The sequence below is a fragment of the Theropithecus gelada genome, chromosome 13, assembly GCF_003255815.1.
Source record: "Theropithecus gelada isolate Dixy chromosome 13, Tgel_1.0, whole genome shotgun sequence".
Classification (NCBI taxonomy): domain Eukaryota; kingdom Metazoa; phylum Chordata; class Mammalia; order Primates; family Cercopithecidae; genus Theropithecus; species Theropithecus gelada.
This window is the reverse complement of record NC_037681.1, coordinates 94,341,646-94,359,208: the sequence shown is the minus strand read 5'-3', so window position 1 is coordinate 94,359,208 and position 17,563 is coordinate 94,341,646. Positions and strand designations below refer to the sequence as shown.

Genomic DNA, 17,563 nt, shown 5'->3' with positions numbered 1-17,563 from the left:
GCCCTTCCCACCCTGTTGAGTCTTACACATGTGGGGATATTACTCCCCTTGTACAAATTAGGAGAGGGGGGTTCAGAGAGGTTAAGACACCTGCAGGAGGCAGAGCTAGGATTTGAACGCAGCTCTGTTAGACCTTAAAATCTATATTTCACCCAGTAGGCAGCACGACCCTCAAGGAAGATCCAGGTTTTCTGGAGCCTGAGGCAAATATGTTTTGGAGCCTGTTTTCAAAATATAAAATTATAAAACCACAGAAGGTTTTTCTGTTTTTTGTAAGGGGCTGGTGCAGGGGAAAGAGGAACTTTGAAGCCTAAGCTTTGTTAGCTTCCCAATAAAACGTTTCTCTTCCCTGTTCCTGCCCTACTGGGAATACACAAACTGCTTGTCTATTGTTCACTCACTCAACATGCACTTACTGAGCACCTACTACCTGCCAGGCTTGTTCTGGGCACTTAACATACATGAGTGAACTGAAGAGCCAAAGATCCCTGCTTGCAGAGCCTATTAAATAGAAATCAAAAACAGATGCATATCCTTAGCATTTAGAGCAGGTTAGAAGGTAACAAGAAAACTCAGAGCCAGTTATGGGGATAGGGCATGGCCAGGTGGGCTAGCGGTGAAGTACATTGTGAAATAGGGTATTCTGGGTAGAACTTGCTGAGAGGAAGACCTGGCATTAGGGTGTGGTAGAAACCCAGTCACCCTTGAGGCTGCCGGGAGGGTACCCTGCTGACTGGTTATCAGGCACTTATGGCCTTATCAGCAGATTGGCCTAAAGTACCTGGGGCTGGGTGGTCCAGGGCTAAAGATCAGCCCAAGGCCAAACAGCCTTGTCTGGTGTTCCCCTGACAGCAGGAACACACCTGTGTGTGCCACCAGCCTTGGCCCGACTTCCAGCGGCAGCAAGAGCCGTGGAGCCCCAGGGCGGCTGCCTGGGACCAGTTATGCACAAGCGGGGTCCTCCGCCCCTGCTCTCCTGGTGGACGGTGACAGGATATGAGAAGTTGGTGATGATACTGTTCCCTAGGGAGAAGAGCTGAGGGGTGGCGAGAAGGGCCTAACCGAGCAATGGGGTCTGGCCGGGGGACATGTATCTGGAGCCCAGGTGCAGCCAGCCAGGGGCGGGGGAGCACAGGCCCAGGGGCAGCTCCCTTGCAGGGACCTGACTGATGGCTCAGGTGTGGGTGGTCACTCAGAGGGACGCCTCGGCAGAACTCGGGCCCTTCTCCCTGGTGGAGGCCCAGTTGAGGAGAGGGGTGCACCAGCGGGACAGAGAAGGGTCTTTCCAGGGGGAGCAGGGGGCACATGTGGAGCCCGGGCAGATGGGGTGACCAGGGTGGGACCCATACCACTGTTCCACAGGAACCCCCAGCTCCCCAGGGCACCCCATGCCCCCAACCCTGCCCACAGTGAACCTGCCATTGCCTCTAGGCCTCCAGTGGGCCAAGAGCCTGCATGTGGGAGGGGGAGTCAGAAATGCAACTTCAAGGAGTCAGCCCCAGCTGCCTGGGCAGGTTGGCGGCCCCAGTCCAGAGCCATGGCTTCTTGGGCACCCCCACCCCATCCCTGTCCCTTTCCGGTTCCCAGGAGAGGGCTCCATCTCCTTCCTTCTAGTTCACATTCACTTTGACCAACACCTGGCACCCTGGTGGGACCCCCAACCCCCAGTCTCCCTTGGGGGTGCCCTGGGCTAGGAGGGCCAGGCCTCCTGGGGCCCCCTGAGGTGGAGGAGGGGCACAGGGTGGGACTAGGGTATGGGTAACCACCACACACACTCACCCAGGAGTGTCAGCAATGAAAGAAAATGAATTCCTCTTTCCAGACAGTATGGGGTCTTCCAGGTAGTGTTTCTGATACTGCTGAACTGAGTGCATGAGCCTTGGGGAAGGCCTAGGCGTGGGTTCTAAACTTCTTCCCAGCTGCCTGACCCCCAGAGCCCATCCTCTGGTCATGGAGAAATGGAATTACAAATAAAATCTTCTCCCATCCCAGCAAGCCTCTCTGCAGAGGAAGAAGAGAAAGAACAACACTTTTATCCTTGAAAAAGCATTAACCCAGAGCGAGATGCGCAAGACAGGCAATGATCCGCTCAGACGCTGCAAAGACAGAAAAAAATCTCACCGCTAATCTAGCCAGGGGGTCCAAACCATTGCACACGTTCTCAAGAGAAGCCATGCCTAGTCCTCAGGTCAGGGGACTGCACAGCACTTTTGGTCACACCAAGTTCATCAGAGATTCAACCTCAATTCACTCAACAACCTGCATCTGCTATTTTACTTCATATAAAGGAAAAACAACCCTTATCTTTACGATAGAAGTTGATTTATCACATAGGGCAAAAGTTAGGTTCCCGCCCTCCCATGGAGACTGGGAGGCAGGGCCCTGGCTGCTCTGATGATAACGTTTCAAAGACTGGGCTCCCAGGTCCTTCAGGGACATAGACCTTGCAAAACCGGCAAGAGGCTTATTTAGCTGTCAAAAAGCTTTGCATGTCCCTCAAAGGGGCAGAGGAAGGATTTAAAATGACAAGTTTTCCAAAGAAAATGCTCTAAGAAAAGTGACAAGAGGACATCTCTTCCCTTAACAAGAAGAATTAAGCCTCTTCACTGTCTTTTTTTTTTTTTGATTTTGCTTTTGCTTTTTGCCCTAACACTGTTTCTGAGAGCGTTGCCCCATGACTCCTGAGATGTGCCACCAGTTCGGCCGAGCTTAACATGGGGTGCTTGGAGTGAAAATTTCTATTTTTCCTTATTGCTCAAAAAATTAAAATCTCAGCTTGTTGGTATTTTGTACAAATCTTCATGTTCCCTTCAAGAAAACCTTAACTCTGAGGCAGTGAGGTGAGATGTGGTTAAGGCAGTGAGGTGAGATGTGGTTGAGGCAGTGAGGTGAGATGTGGTTGAGGCAGTGAGGTGAGATGTGGTTAAGGCAGTTCCCCAGGCTGGGCTGCTGGTTGGCCCCCACCCCTCATGTAGGCTTCCCTGGTCACCCCTCACCGTCGCAAAGTAAGACCTGAACATGAAAGCTTTCACATGCAGCCCAGATCCACGCGCCTTTGGGTTTGCACTTTGGGCATTGTCTGCAGCAAGTGCTCAGCTCCAGGCCAGCTTCCAGAAGCTCCAGGACTCATCCCTTTATTTAGGAATTGAAAATGAAGACTTAAGGCCTTGCAAGGCAAGAATTAACACACACCCTAGAAACCATGGTCTCCTTCAATGGGTTTTAAATTGACCCAGGATGCTGTGGTTGACTTTCCTACCTGACTCTGGGACAGCATCACATGGCAGAGGCAGACGCTGTCTCTGAACTGAAGCATTCCTTTGTACCAACTTCATGTCTTTAGACAAAGCTGAACTCTCAACCAATTGCCAATCGGAAAATCTTTGAATCCACCTGTGACCTATAATGTCCCCCGCCGTTTCATGATATCCCACCGTGTTAGACAGAGTCAATGTATACCTTCCATGGATGGATTTAGGACGTTACTCCAATTCTTGTCCCCTCAAATGTAGAAAACGACTGCCCCAGCACACGTTTTCAGGATCTCTTGAGATCCCCAGGCCATGGTCACGCATATTGGCTCAGAAAATACCTCTTTCAGATCATTTAACAGTTTGATGTTTTTGTTAACAGGCCCCACTGCAGGCCTTGGCACACCCTTTGCCCAGCTTTGGTTTCCCAAACCGGCTACTGGTCCCCAGCCCTCCCCTCCCAACCAGCACACTCTTCACCTCACCAGCAACTCCACCTGTGCTCACCTGGGTGGGCCTCTGTCGGCGGCTGATCTGCACCCGTTTCCTACCCTTCCTGATTGCAGGATGCCCCCTCTGTGGGCAGTGCTCCCTGTCACTCAGCCCCTCAGCCCCTGTGCCCCCTGGGGTTCTCCATCTCTATGGGGTGCTGGTATCCTTGGGCCAGGACTCCTTTCATATAACCTGGATTCTGCTACAGTCTCCAGAAAGTGTGACTGAGTCCCCACATAAACCTTCGCAAGGAAGCAGACAGCTTCAACTGGGCTGGCAAACACCTAATGTCCTATGTAGTGTCAGTCTTGGGAGGAAGCTGACGCCACGCACAGAATGGCAGAAAAACCAACATGTCAAACCTACTTTCAGGTCACCCTGTCTGTCTTCCTGGAGTTGGCAGTTTCATGGGCCATTAGATCACCTCTCTTACTTATGGCAATTTTAGGTGGCTTTTCAACAAGTGCAACATAAAAGTCCTAACTGTCAAGTTCACCATCCTAACAAAGTTATTCTGGATGTGATGTCTCCACCATCATCCTGTTCCCAGAGGCCCATCAGGTGTGTCCTCCTGGGCAGCAGCCTGGCTTCTGACATCTGGTGCCTTCATGCCAATTCCAGGTCCGGCACACCATACACCCTCGGCCACTGTTTGTTGAATGAATAAATAACTCTTTCAGGTCTGACAAGGAAAGTCCAGGCTTCTATCAGGAAAGCTACACAAATGCAGAAGTTACACTAAATCCTGGGAGCAAGAGATGCCTGAATGTCAACTGAGGTGGTTGTGTTTTAAGGAAGCCACAGCCACCAGCAAGCATGGAGGGAGAGATAGCACACAGGGACAGAGCACAAACCTCTCCCCCTCCACGTGACTGGCAGGTTTCTGACTCTGAATATTGGTCAGACTCACACTAGCAGTACTCAGTGGTGCTTTGGAGCAGCTGCTCACCTCTTGTGATTCCTAGGCCAACTCTTGCTTGACACTGAAATGTTCTGAGAATACTCTAAAGATGAGCCATGGACTTACTACCCAGACTTGATGCTCCTTAGACTTTTCCTTGGAAGTGGTGTTGGATGCCAAAGACCTGGAATCTCAGCAGCCTCCACCCACTAGCCCCGAGTCCCTGCTGCTGGCTCCCAGCTTCTAGTTTCTGCTGAAGAAGGCTGCAGGGCAGCAGCTTTAGGGGAAGCCTTGACTTTTCCAAATCTGGGCTCTCTCCAGTGTTTTCCTGAATGCCCCAACCAGAAACCTGGCTGTTGTCTCTGAGCCCTTCCTCATGCTGATCCCTGTGTGAATAATTCCAACTCCTGCCATTTCTGTCCCCAAATGCACCTCCCTGTGGCTCATGTCTCACATTCTTGACTTCCTCCTTCTGGTGAAGCCACTGCTGTCGCATGGGCATCTGCTGCCCAGGTGGCTTCTTTATGAATCCAGAGCTACCCACAGCCTCAAGCCACGCAACCCACTGGATGCAGAGTTTAGCAGGCAAGCAATGCCTTTGAGCAAATAAGAAAAGGTTGCCTTTTCCTTTGGCCAGTCTGAGCTTCGTGCCATGGCTCATGGCTTGGCAATCAGAGGGAGGCCCGATTTTAGCTCCCACCAGCCCCTCTGGGCCAGCTGCTCTTGTACAGTGAGCACCCACATCCCTGTACTGGGGGCCCTGCTTCTGCCTGGATGCTGAACGAGCCATAAGGGGTAGCTGCTTCCATTCCTACCTCTTCAGATCCGTTGTCCACCTGCAGCCAGAATGATGTGCATGCACACACCACACACATACATACACACACACACACACACACACACACACACACACACACACACACACCCCTCCTCCCCTCCGTGCATATCAATGTCCTCCCATTGCTCTTGGAATAGAGTCCAAACTACCTAACCTAGATGACGGGCCCAGTGTGGTTGATCATCAATAGGTTAGCTAATCTTTGGAAGGGAGCTTTCCCTTCAATAGCATGTAATTTGGTGTGGAAACAGGCTTTTACTGTTAGGTTTTGCTTTTGCCTATCTCATGTACATTTCATCCTTGTAATCGGGCCCCTTGAGATTTCAGCACCCTAGCATGTTTTAGGGCCTTCTGATCAGGCCCTTGCTGGCTTGCATATGTTAACCACTTGCTTTTGGTCCAATATTCCTTGTTCCCACAATATAATGATAAACTGCTTATGTACTGTTTCTTTGCCCAGCAGGAAGACATACCTTCAGGGTCAGGAAAAGTTTGCAGAAGGAATGAATGCCTTGAAGGACACTGTGACCAGCTGCTGACATCCAGAAGCCTGGTTGCTCAAGGTGTTATCTGAGATTGAGGAAACACAGACTTTTCCTCTCAATCCACCTGAACTCCCCTTTCCTCACTCTAGCTGCATAAAAACATTCTGCTGCTGCTTCTTTGTTGAAGTGAATTTGAGAGATCTTGCTCTCCTGCCTTCTTGCTTTGGCCAAATCGAATAAAACTTTCTCTGTCTCCAAGCCCCAACGTGTCAGTGTTTGGCATCAGCTCCACGTCGGGTACAAGAGCATGAATTTGGGCCTCCCCAACATCTGCAGTGCAAAATATTTAACAATGGCTATGGCACAGCCTCTGACCAACAGCCAGAACACACACCAGCCACACACAGCCATGTCTGTCATCCGAATGTCAACCTTGCTCATGGCTGAAATGACCCCCAGACACAGGAAGTGCATCGCACACAACTGTTGACTGAATCAATGAATGGGTGGAGGCAGGGGTTGGTGAAGTGAGTGCAAGGAACTGCCAACTATCAATGCTTCATGGACCAGGGAAACCTCAGTGGGGAGAAGCCTAGCTGGGAAGGGCCTTCTTGCCAAGCCTGGGGACTCGGCTTCTGCTCAGTGGTGACTGAGTACAGGGTGAATGGCACAGTTCTCAGGCTCGCGGTATACGTGTACAGGGACCAGGGTGTATCTCAGAGAGTACCAAGTGTGCCAGGTGGCAGAGAGATGCTCTGGGCCTGAACAGCCAAGAGAGGTGGCAGGCCTTCCAGAAGGGCAAGGACCCCAGGTGATCCCAGACCTTGAGTCTCCCCTTTCAGGTCATTCCCTTTGACCACAAAGGTGAATGCACACTGGGCTCCCTGCTGTGTTACGGTCCAGCTCTTTGACCCTAGGGTTTATGATTACCAAACATTCAGGAGCCAACCAATGAGGCAGGCAGCCTGCTGTGCAGGGGTAGGCAAGCCCCGGACAGTATCTCCTGGATGCCAGTGAGCGGCTGAGAGCTGAAGCTTGGACACTCAAGGCTCTTGTGGTGACAGGTGAGAGGACTGGGTGGAAGGACAGTGCTCTGAGCATGCACCTTCCTTGGGATCTGGAGGCTGGGCTATTTTTTGTGCTTGACTCTTATGCCACCTCAGCAACTTAAGAACTTACAGTAATGCTGGGGGGAGCCTTTCCTGAAACTTGTGTTGGACACAGGATTTCTGTGATGTATGGTCCCTGGAGAAGGACCAAAGCTTTGGACGTGTGGCCTGCCTGAGGTAGGTGCCCTCTCAATGCACCAAGAAGCTGAGAGAGCCAGAAAAAGGAAACAGATGGAAGAGCGGTGGGTAGTTCATCTATCAGGCTTTATAGAATGTATTTTATTCAATCTTCAAAACAACTCTAGAAGGCAGGTTTTCTTCTCCCCTGTTCTATCGATGAAGAAATGGAGGCTCAGAGAGGTTAAGTGACATGCCCAAGGTCACACAGTTAGAAAGGGATGGAACCAGATTCCAGTGTAGGTCTTTCTGACCCTACGTTCTCTCAGTGGCAGAGGCCTGCTTCCTCATGGGCAAAAGTGGAAAAACACATCCTTGAGCAGGTCTCCCTGTTCCTGCAGGGCTGGGAGACATGCAGGCACTCACATGATTTTCTCTCTTCCCCAGGCCTGGCACAAAGGCGTGCAGGGAGGCCTCGCTCTGTCTCCTGGACTTAGAGATTTCAGACACAGAAGTCTGTCCATGGCTCCTTATCACATCCGCAAATACCAGGAGAGCGACCGCAAGTGGGTCGTGCGCTTGCTCTCCCAGGGGATGGCTGAGCACATCCCAGCCACCTTCTGGCAATTGCTGAAGCTGCCTCGAACCCTCATACTCTTACTTGGGGGACCCCTCGCCCTACTCCTGGTCTCTGGCTCCTGGCTTCTGGCCCTCATGTTCAGCCTCAGCCTCCTCCCTGCCCTGTGGTTCCTTGCCAAAAAACCCTGGAAGGACTATGTAGACACAGTATTGCGCACAGACATGTCTGACATCACCAAATCCTACCTGAGTGAGCCTGACTCCTGCTTCTGGGTGGCTGAGTCTGAAGAGAAGGTGGTGGGCATGGTAGGAGCTCTGCCCGTTGATGATCCCACCTTGAAGGAGAAGCGGTTGCAGCTGTTTCATCTCTCTGTGGACAGTGAGCACCGTTGTCAGGGGATAGCAAAAGCCCTGATCAGGACTGTCCTCCAGTTTGCCCGGGACCAGGACTGCAGTGCAGTTGTCCTGGACACCAGCAACATCCAACTCACTGCCTTGTCCCTCTACCAGAGCATGGGCTTCCAGAAGACGGGCCAGTCCTTCTCCTGCATGTGGGCCAGGCTAGTGGCTCATACTATAATTCATTTCATCTACCGCCTCCCTTCTTCTCAGGCAGGGGGTCTGTGATCTCTTTCCTTGTGTATTGGTCAGAATAGAATCCATTCAGCTGTAACAGCAAGCAATCCCCAACCTTTCACTGCAATGATCTTTCAATGCAAAAAAGCTTATTGTCCAGCCTCATCTGAGTCCCAGGTGATTGTTTGTGGGGTAGCTTCTGGGTTTCTGCTTCATTCAGACTTTTTGAGTCCCATCTGCTTCGTTTTTCTAGTGCCAGGATAATGCTGCTAAGAACAACCATAAAATGAAATAAATATTTAGCTCATGAGTCAGCAATTTTGGCTGAGCTTGGCTGGGCATTTCCTCTGGTCTCAGATTGCATTGTACAAATGCAGTGGGATTGGCTGAAAGACTAGGTCAATGATGCTTTTTCGTTTTCCCACAGGCTAGCTCAGGCATGGTTTCAAGGAAATTGCAGAGAAGCAAAAACAAAAGCAGAAACAAACAAATGTGTTTTCAAATCCCTGCATGTGTTGCATCTTCGCCAAACTTGGCGAGAGAGGAACCTGCCTCAGTAGCGAGAAGGGCTGCAAAGTCACATAGCAAAAGAGTGGAATGCAGCCTCAGGAGAAGAATTGGGGCCAGAGACACAATCAATCCACTCTAACCCCAGGGTCTCTGCAGAGGGAAGAAGGTGGCCTCTGAGGCGAGTGTGGGATTTACCATGGGCTAGACCTGGAAATAGTATAACTCTTCCAGGGGATCATAACAGAATCCCTGAGACTGGGTAACTTACAAGGAAAACAGGTTTATTTGGTTCATGGTTTTGCAGGCTGTACAAAAAGCATAGTGCAGGCATCTGCTTCTGGTGAGGGCCTCAGGAACCTTATACTCATGGTGGAAGCTGAAGGGGGAGCAGGTGTGTCACACGGCGAGAAAGCAAGCAAGAGAGATGCCAGGTGCTTTCAAGCAGCCAGCTTACATGTGAACTAATAGAGCCAGAACTCATTCATTACCATGGACAGAGCACCAAGCCATTCATGAGGAATCCACCCCTATGACCAAAACACCTCCCACTAGGCCCCACCTCTAACTTTGGGGGTCATATTTCAACATATGATTTGGAGAGAACAAACATCTGAACTATATCAGTGCGCCCCTTACCCCCAAATCTCATGTCATCTCACATTGCAAAATGCAACCATCCCTTCCTAATAGTTCTCCAAAGTCTCACCTTGTTCCAGCATCATCTTAAAAGTCCAGAATCCACAATTTCATCTAAGCCTCAAGGCAAATTCCTTCCACCTATGAGGTTGTTATATCAAAAACAAGTTACGTACTTCCAAGATACAATTGTGTTACAGGTATTGGGTAGACATTCTCATTCCAAAAGGGAAAAATTGGCCAAAAGAAAAAGGCAACAGGCCCCACACCAGTCTGAAATCCAGCAGGGCAAACATTAAATCCGAAAGTTCCAAAATAATCTTCCTTAACTCCATACTGGTGAGAGGAGTGGGCTTTGAAGGCCTTGAGCAGCCCTGTGTCTATGGCTTTGCTGGGTGCAGCCAACATCACTGCTCTCACAGGTTGGGATTGAATGCCTGTGGGTCTTCCATGCTGAGGTTGCAAGATGATGGTGACTCTACCTTTCTGGTGTCTGGAGGGCATTGGCCCCATTCCCACAGCTCCACTAGGCAATATCCCCATGGGGACCCTGTATGGGGGTTCCAACCCTATATTTTCCCATGGCTCTGCCCTAGTAGAGGCTCTCTGTGGGATCTCTGCCCTGTGGCAGGCTTCTGCCTGGGCACCTAGGCTTTTTGATACGTCCTCAGAAATCTAGGTGGAAGTTCCCAAGCCTCCTTCACTCTTGCATTCTGCAAGCCTGCAGACCTAAAACCATATGGAAGGCTGGGCATGGTGGCTCACATCTGTAATTCTAGTACTTTGGGAGGCTGGGGCAGGTAGATCACCTGAGGTCAGGAGTTTGAGACCAGCCTGACCAACATTGTGAAACCCCATCTCTACTAAAAATACAAAATTAGCTGGGCATGGTGGCACATGCCTGCAATCCCACCTACTTGGGATACTGAGGCAGGAGAATCACTTGAACCCTGGAGGCAGAGGTTGCAGTGAGCCGAGATCGTACCATTGCATTCCAGTCTGGGTGACAGGGCAAGACTCTGTCTCAACAAAAGAAAAAAGAAAACCATATGGAAGCTGCCAAGGCTTAGGTCTTGTACCCTCCAAAGCAGTGGTCTGAGCTGTACCTAGTGCCCTTTGAGCCAGGGTTGGAACTGGAGAAGCTGGGATGTGGGCAGTAGCATCCTGAGATGACACAGGGCAATGGTGCCCTGGGCTTGGTCTTTGAAACTATTCAGTCCTCTTAGGTGGGCCTGTGATAGAAGGGGCCTTCTGAAATGCCTCTGAGGCCTTTTCCCACTGTCTTGAATATTAGCACCTGGCTCCCTTTCAGACATGTAATGTCTCTAGCAAGTAGTTGCTCAGCAGGCTGCTTGGATTCCTACTTGTCTACCACATGGCCAGGCTGAAAGTTTTCTAAATATTTACACTCTCTTCCCATTTTAATTATAAGTTCTGTTAAAAGAAATACACTGACAAATTAAATTTAACAGAGTTTAACTGAGCAAGAAAAATAAATGATTTGCAAATTGGGCAGTCCTCAGAATCACAGCAGATACAGACAGACACCAGGGATGCTGTGTTATCAAAGCAAATTTGTGGACAGTAAAAGGAAAGTGACATACAGAAAATGGAAGTGAGGTACAGAAACAGTAAGATTGGTTACAGCTTTGCCAGGACCAGCTCGGTCAGGGAGACTCTAACCCAGTGGCGCTAGAAGAATTAAAGGCACACACACACAAATACAGAAATATAGAGGTGTGAAGTGGGAAATCAGGGGTCTCACAGCCTTCAGAGCTGAGAGCCCCAAAGAGAGATTTACCCACATATTTATTAACAACAAGCCAGTCATTAGCATTGTTTCTATAGATATTAAATTAACTGAAAGTATCCCTTATGGGAAATGAAGGGATGGGTCAAATTAAAGGAATAGGTTGGGCTAGTTAACTGCAGCAGGAGCATGTCCTGAAAGTACAGATCGCTCATGCTATTGTTTGTGGCTTAAGAATGCCTTTAAGTGGTTTTCCCCCCTGGGCGGGCCAGGTGTTCCTTGCCTTCATTCCCGTAAACCCACAACCTTCCAGAATGGGCATTAGGGCCATTATGAACATGTTACAGTGCTGCAGAGATTTTGTTTATGGCCAGTTTTGGGGCCAGTTATGGCCAGATTTTGGGGGGCTTGCTCCAAACACAGCTTGGTGTTTGCCTTATCTGAGCATGATTCGAGCAGTCGGTTGCCTGTGAGTGGCTGAAGTGTGGCCAGTGGGATTGGCTGAGGCTCAGCTATTGCTAAAGAAGCATCCTCCTAAGTTAGGTTTTCAGTCTTCCCACCTACTAGTTACGTTACGGTTCACCCTGAAGAACTCAAGTATGGGAACCTGAAGGCTTCCTCAGGCCAGATTTGAGTTCCATTTATCAATTCCCCTCTTTTTGTCAGACTCTCAATTTAAAGAGATTGACCAAAACTTTAGGCATTGATGCTACTCTCTCACTATTGTAAATGGTCTTAGTATGGCATTCACAAGTCGTTTTAGTCTCAGTATGGAGTTCACAAGTCTTTATTGGTGTCACTATGAAGTTCACAAGTCACAGCTTCACACTAGGTGAATGATTTTTTATGTTCTTATTGACCCAGTCAAAGTGAGACTATTCGATTCTCAATGTATGGCTGTATACAAAACATTTAAGACTTGAGAGGATGCAGCACACTAGGGAACTATTATTATGACTATCAAGAGAATAATACCAAAATACCAAGGTGCACTCCTTAACAAGAGTTCTTATGAAATAAATGAAACCAACCAACTTAAGTCAAAGTTCAGGCAACATACGGAGTTCAACAATATTAAAGTTTAATTGGTCATAGTTCTTGTTTGAAATGTGATAGCAATTAAGGGCCATAGTTCACTGTAAAGTGGCCTGATTTAAAGACGCAGCCATTTTCATTGTTGCTCTGGTAACACAAGCCATATGAACCTGGACACTTACTAGGAGACATATAAAGACTAGAAACCTTTGGGAAACCCACCATTTAGGATGTCTACAAACCGGCTGTTAGTTGCTCCTGTAAACATACCATGTTTTCCGCTGGAGAGACTTCTTCATTGTATTTGGTGTCAGAGTCTAAGGAAACAGCAGTGTCAGCCACCTTTACATTAAGCTTTCTGTAGTAGCAAAATCAGGAGAGAGGTAAGTGCAGCATTCCATTTTGTTCAACACCAAACACAGGCCCCAGCTTGAGTAAAAAGGAGATATGAAGCTGCATGATGCTCCATTAACTGTAACATCTACCTCTTGTTTGTTTTTTTTTTTCCTTGAGACAGGGTCTCGCTCAGTCACCCAGGCTGGAGTGCAGTGGGGTGATCTCAGCTCACTGCAACCTCTGACTCCCGGGTTCAAGCGATTCCCCTGCCTCAGCCTCCCAAGTAGCTGGGACTACAGGCATGTGCCACCATGCCCGGTTAATTTTTGAGACTTCATCAGCCTGGCCTTTACTGTACATGTTTCTGTCCACATTTTGGCTACAACCACTTAACACATCTCTAAGAAGGTCCAAATCTTTTCTCATCTTTCTGTCTTCTGGGCCCTCCAGTCTCTTCTAACCACTGCCTGATACCCAGTTCCAAAGCCACTTCCACATTCTCAGGTATCTTTAGAGCAACACCCTACTCCTCAGTACCAACTTTCTGTGATAGTCTATTTTGCATTGCTATAAAGAAATACCTGAGACTGGGTAATTTATAATGAAAAGAGGTTTATTTGAGTCACAGTTTTTCAGGCTGTACAAGAATCGCACTGCTGGCATCTGCCTCTGGTGAGGGCCTCAGGAAGCTTTCACTCACGGGGAAGGGTGAAGGGGAAGCAGGTGTGCCACATGGCAAGAGAGGGAACCAGAGAGATGCCAGGCATTTTTAAACAACCAGCTCTCACATGAATAGAGCAACAACTCAGTCATTAGGAGGGCACCAAACCATTCAAGAGGGATCCACTTCTCACGACCTAAACACCTCCTACTAGGTCCAACCTCCAACATTGGGGGTCACATTTCAACATGAGATTTGATGAAGACAAATATCCAAACTATATCCACCTTCTAGAGGGGACAGGGCTTCTGCTCCTGGAAATTCAGACCCAGGAATAGGACTTGGCATTCTTCTGCTCCATCTTCTGACCACCCCTCAGCCACACAGAGCTACTTCTACTTCTTCAATACCGGAAGCTCTCTTCTGCTTGAGGCCTTTGGGCATGCTGTTCCTTTTGCCTGGAACATCCTTATCCCCACCCCATCCCCTTGTCAGTTCAGTGACTCCCTAGCTTCTGAGTCAGGAGGAAGCAGTTCATCCTGGTTTTTTCCCCTCTGGCAGCTATTGTAATTTAGTCCTTTGCTGCTGAAAGTGTGATCCCCAGACCAGTGCAGCAGCCTTGCCTAGAAGTGTGTTAAAAGTAAGTGTGGGGTCTACGGCCATACCACCCTGAACGCACCCAATCTTGTCTGATCTCAAAAAAATGTGTGGATACGACGTTTATTATGCCCACAAGATTAACATTAGCAACACAGTATGAATCCTGCACAGCTTCTTCCTAAATGCAACACAGCGGCCGCCCTCCCATGAGGCAGAGCAATTCAGGTGTGTCCTATTCTGGTTGATGCTCCCACTGCCTGAGCATCGATGGGCAGTGCTGATTTGCTGATGGCCAGGGAGACAGGAGGGGCCAGCTGCCCTGACTGGTGCTCATCTTCCTTGGACCAAGTCCACACTTACTGCCAAGGGACTTACAAGCTCTTCTTTCCTGAAGGACTCAGATAGGAGGCCCAAAGGTGTAGAAGGGAATGCGTCTATGTTTGTGAATTGGGGGACGGTATTACTGGGGCAAGACACTGGGCTCGGGGTAATAGGAAGTTAAACTGGAACTTCACACCGATGCACTGGATATAATAGGTAAGAAATTCCACTGTGAGATCTGACAACAAAATGAGGAAATGCCAAAGGAGGCTGTCAAGAACAGTTTGGGGTTGCCAGGGTTTGAGGGGAAGGAGATGTGAGAAGTGATGGCTCCATGACGACAGCTTTCCTTCCTGGGTAATGAAAATGTTTTGGGGCTTGATAGGGGTATTGCTTGAAAAACACTGTGAATGTACCAAATGGCAGGGAACTGTACACTTGAAAATGGCTGTCTCTCATGTAAATTTTGTCTCCAAGTATTGGGAAAAAAGAAGAGTTTAGGTGGCTCTAAAACTCAAACGGAGTATAAAAAGAGTTAGAGAACTCTTTTTTCTAACTCTTTGCCTGAACTGATCGCTTTGCCTGAACTGGGGCTGTGGGCACTGGCAGTGGATGAGCCCAGCCCTTAGAGAAGTAGGGGCTTCCAGGGAATGGCAAATGCATATTTGTGATTTGTACAGGGAACTCTTTGGGCAAGCATGGGGTAGGAGACTGATAGTTTTCCAGAAAGTAGGAAGGAGGGAGGGCATGATCTAAGATAATTTTACAGGTCAGTGACTTGTACCCATCAGTGAGAAAATCTAGACTGTTAATTCCAAACTTCCTTTCACCTATCTTCAGCTAATAAGTAATTTGTTCAATTTGAAGGATGGTATTTTATTCGGAGCCTGGTAAAATTGTAATGACATTAAGATTTCCTTTTACATATTGTTTACTGGTTAAATTATAATTTCTTTTCTTGCTTCATTTGTTTCACACATGTGCACATGTGAAGATGTGCGTACATGCAGGGAAGTTGGCCAGCCTGAGACAATCTCCCTTTCCTTTTTTTCCTTATTTTTTATTATGGTAGAATATATATAACATCACAACCATTTTAACGTGTACGGTTCGGTGGTAATAATTATATTCACAATGTTGTGTAGCTGTCGCCACAATCTATTTCCAGAAGGTTTTCATCATCTCAAACAGAAACTCTGTACCCACTAGGCAAGAACTCCTTGTCTTCTCCTCCAGTCCCTGGTAATTCCTGTTCTACTTTCTGTCTCTACGAACTTGCCTATTCTGACTATTTCATGTAAGTGGAACTATACAATATTTGTCCTACTGGTTTTCCTTTCCCAGGAAATCTCTGCACTTGACCCAAGACACAGATTAGAAAACCTTCCCAGGCCTTGAGTCTCCCCCTGCAGGCGGCGTCTTTACATGGTCTGGATGCTGCTTCCGGATGTCACCGGGATCCCTGGGTGTTTCTCTCATTTCCCTGGCAGCCTTTCTTTCACACACAAGGCACCGGGAAGCTTTGTGCTACTGTTCCTCCTGCATGTGTCCTTGATAAAGTATAGAATGCCCCAATAAATGTAAATTTATCATAAACAGTGGGCAATTTTCAGCATGGGACAGAATCAAACATTAAAAATCATTTATCTGAAATTCAAATTTAATTGGGCATCCTGTATTTTTATTTGCCTCATCTGGCAACCCTACTATGGACACTTCTCTAAATTCCAAACTCAAGTCCAGTCCACAGGTTGTCCACCCTTCTCCGAAGTCCAGGGATAAGGGATATGGACCAATCTCTAAAGAAAAACCTCCATTTCAGGAGGAGTTATGCTACAGGTGCCTGTGACTCCAGGTCTAGATGCCGGCTTTCACCACTTGACAGGGATTCCTGGAATGGGAGAGGTTTAGTGGCCTGGGGCTGACTCACGTCTGAGAAACCCAGAGTGTGGGTTTCAGGGCCTAGCTAGGCTGTGGTCCTGGGGTGATCCTGCACTCCTAGAGTTCACACCAGCATAGGATGCATAAGTGTTTCCTGAGGACAAGATTCGGGACATGCAAGAGGCTGGCACTGGGCCAAGAAGACTCTTTGAGTCTCAGTGGAGTGACTGCTAGAAACCAGGTGTTGGGAGGAGGAGGAGGAGGACCAGAAGCCGGAAGAAAACCTATTGGCTGCATTGCTAGAGTTATGATCCAATATTCCAGAGGGAGGCCTCAGAAGAAGCTGTGAAAACACCCAAAAGAGTCAGCTTGAGACAATGAACTGCCAGGGTGAGAGGGCAGGACGCCAAGCTGTGGTCCCCATCCCCACCACATAGACACACACACACAGATGGGTCAGACACCTCCCTGCGCTGCTGAGGAGGAGAGCCCTGTCAGGCAGTGGCAGAGGAGATTATGCTCCCCTAGATGGTGCAGAGAGGCCTGGCAGGGGAAGAGAGAAGATTTTAACTCGAACTCAAGTTGGCAGTTTTGATTATTACACTTTTACTTATTGAGTGGAGACTGGGCTTTCAGTGAAAACTCAGCACGGTAGAACGTGTAATCCCCTGATAGTGATCAGAACAGTCGAGGCATTCCCTGAGTTCTCATCTCCAGAATAAGGGAAGGAACTCCCCAATTGAGCAGGCTTACAAAAGGCAGTGACAGACAAGTGCAGCTGGGTCCTGATATTCACAGCAGCATTGTTCACAAGACCTACACATTATATGTAGTTATAAATCTGTTTACTAAACTGCTTACTGTATGATTAAAACATATGATATAATAAAATGTCTCACATAAATTATGGTGCATAATAGAATACCCCTGAACCCAGCACCCAAATGAACTAGAAAGATCACTATATTTGACAATACTTTCAAAGTTAAGTGTCTCTTCTCCAATCCTAGCTCCCTTAAGATGTAACCACTCTTTTCAGTTAAGAAAAAAATCCATCTGTCTGCCTATTATCTATCCATCTATCTGTTTGATCCTAAAATGACATGGGTCCCTAGGTGTCCCTGCACATGATTACCTTGGCTTGCTTTTGAACCTTATGATGAAAGTATCATACAATATATTCTTCTGTAGTTTTTTTTCCTACTCAACATCATCTTGAAGATTCACTAAGTTTGATGTTCCTTAATTTTCTCTTCTGTCTAGAATTCTTTTGCATGACATACCACTTGTCATTTACCCATTCTCTTGTCAAAGGACACTTGAGTTGTTTCTAGTTCTTTGCTAGGGTGAAAGGACGTCTTTGCTGAAGATGTTTTTGTGAACCTTCCTGGGCTGATGATTGGTATGCACTTTTCAGAAGTGCTGAATTATAGAGTGAATGCAAGCTTCCTCAAGCAGTGTATGAATTCCAGTTGATCAACATCC

At 48.1% G+C, this 17,563-nt stretch overlaps 1 protein-coding gene across 1 annotated transcript; it reads left to right on the top strand.

The window, feature by feature from the left end:
• Positions 1 to 6,970: 6,970 nt before the first annotated feature.
• Positions 6,971 to 8,507, top strand: NAT8 (N-acetyltransferase 8 (putative)). The gene is made up of 2 exons (XM_025353760.1): positions 6,971 to 7,031; positions 7,641 to 8,507. The coding sequence occupies exon 2, from the start codon at positions 7,716 to 7,718 to the stop codon at positions 8,397 to 8,399; it is 684 nt and encodes a 227-aa protein (XP_025209545.1). The 5' UTR covers positions 6,971 to 7,031; positions 7,641 to 7,715; the 3' UTR covers positions 8,400 to 8,507.
• Positions 8,508 to 17,563: the final 9,056 nt, after the last annotated feature.

Bases quoted from the DNA above. Each gene is read 5' to 3' on its own strand.
- NAT8 (XM_025353760.1), top strand. From the start codon at position 7,716: ATGGCTCCTTATCACATCCGCAAATACCAGGAGAGCGACCGCAAGTGG.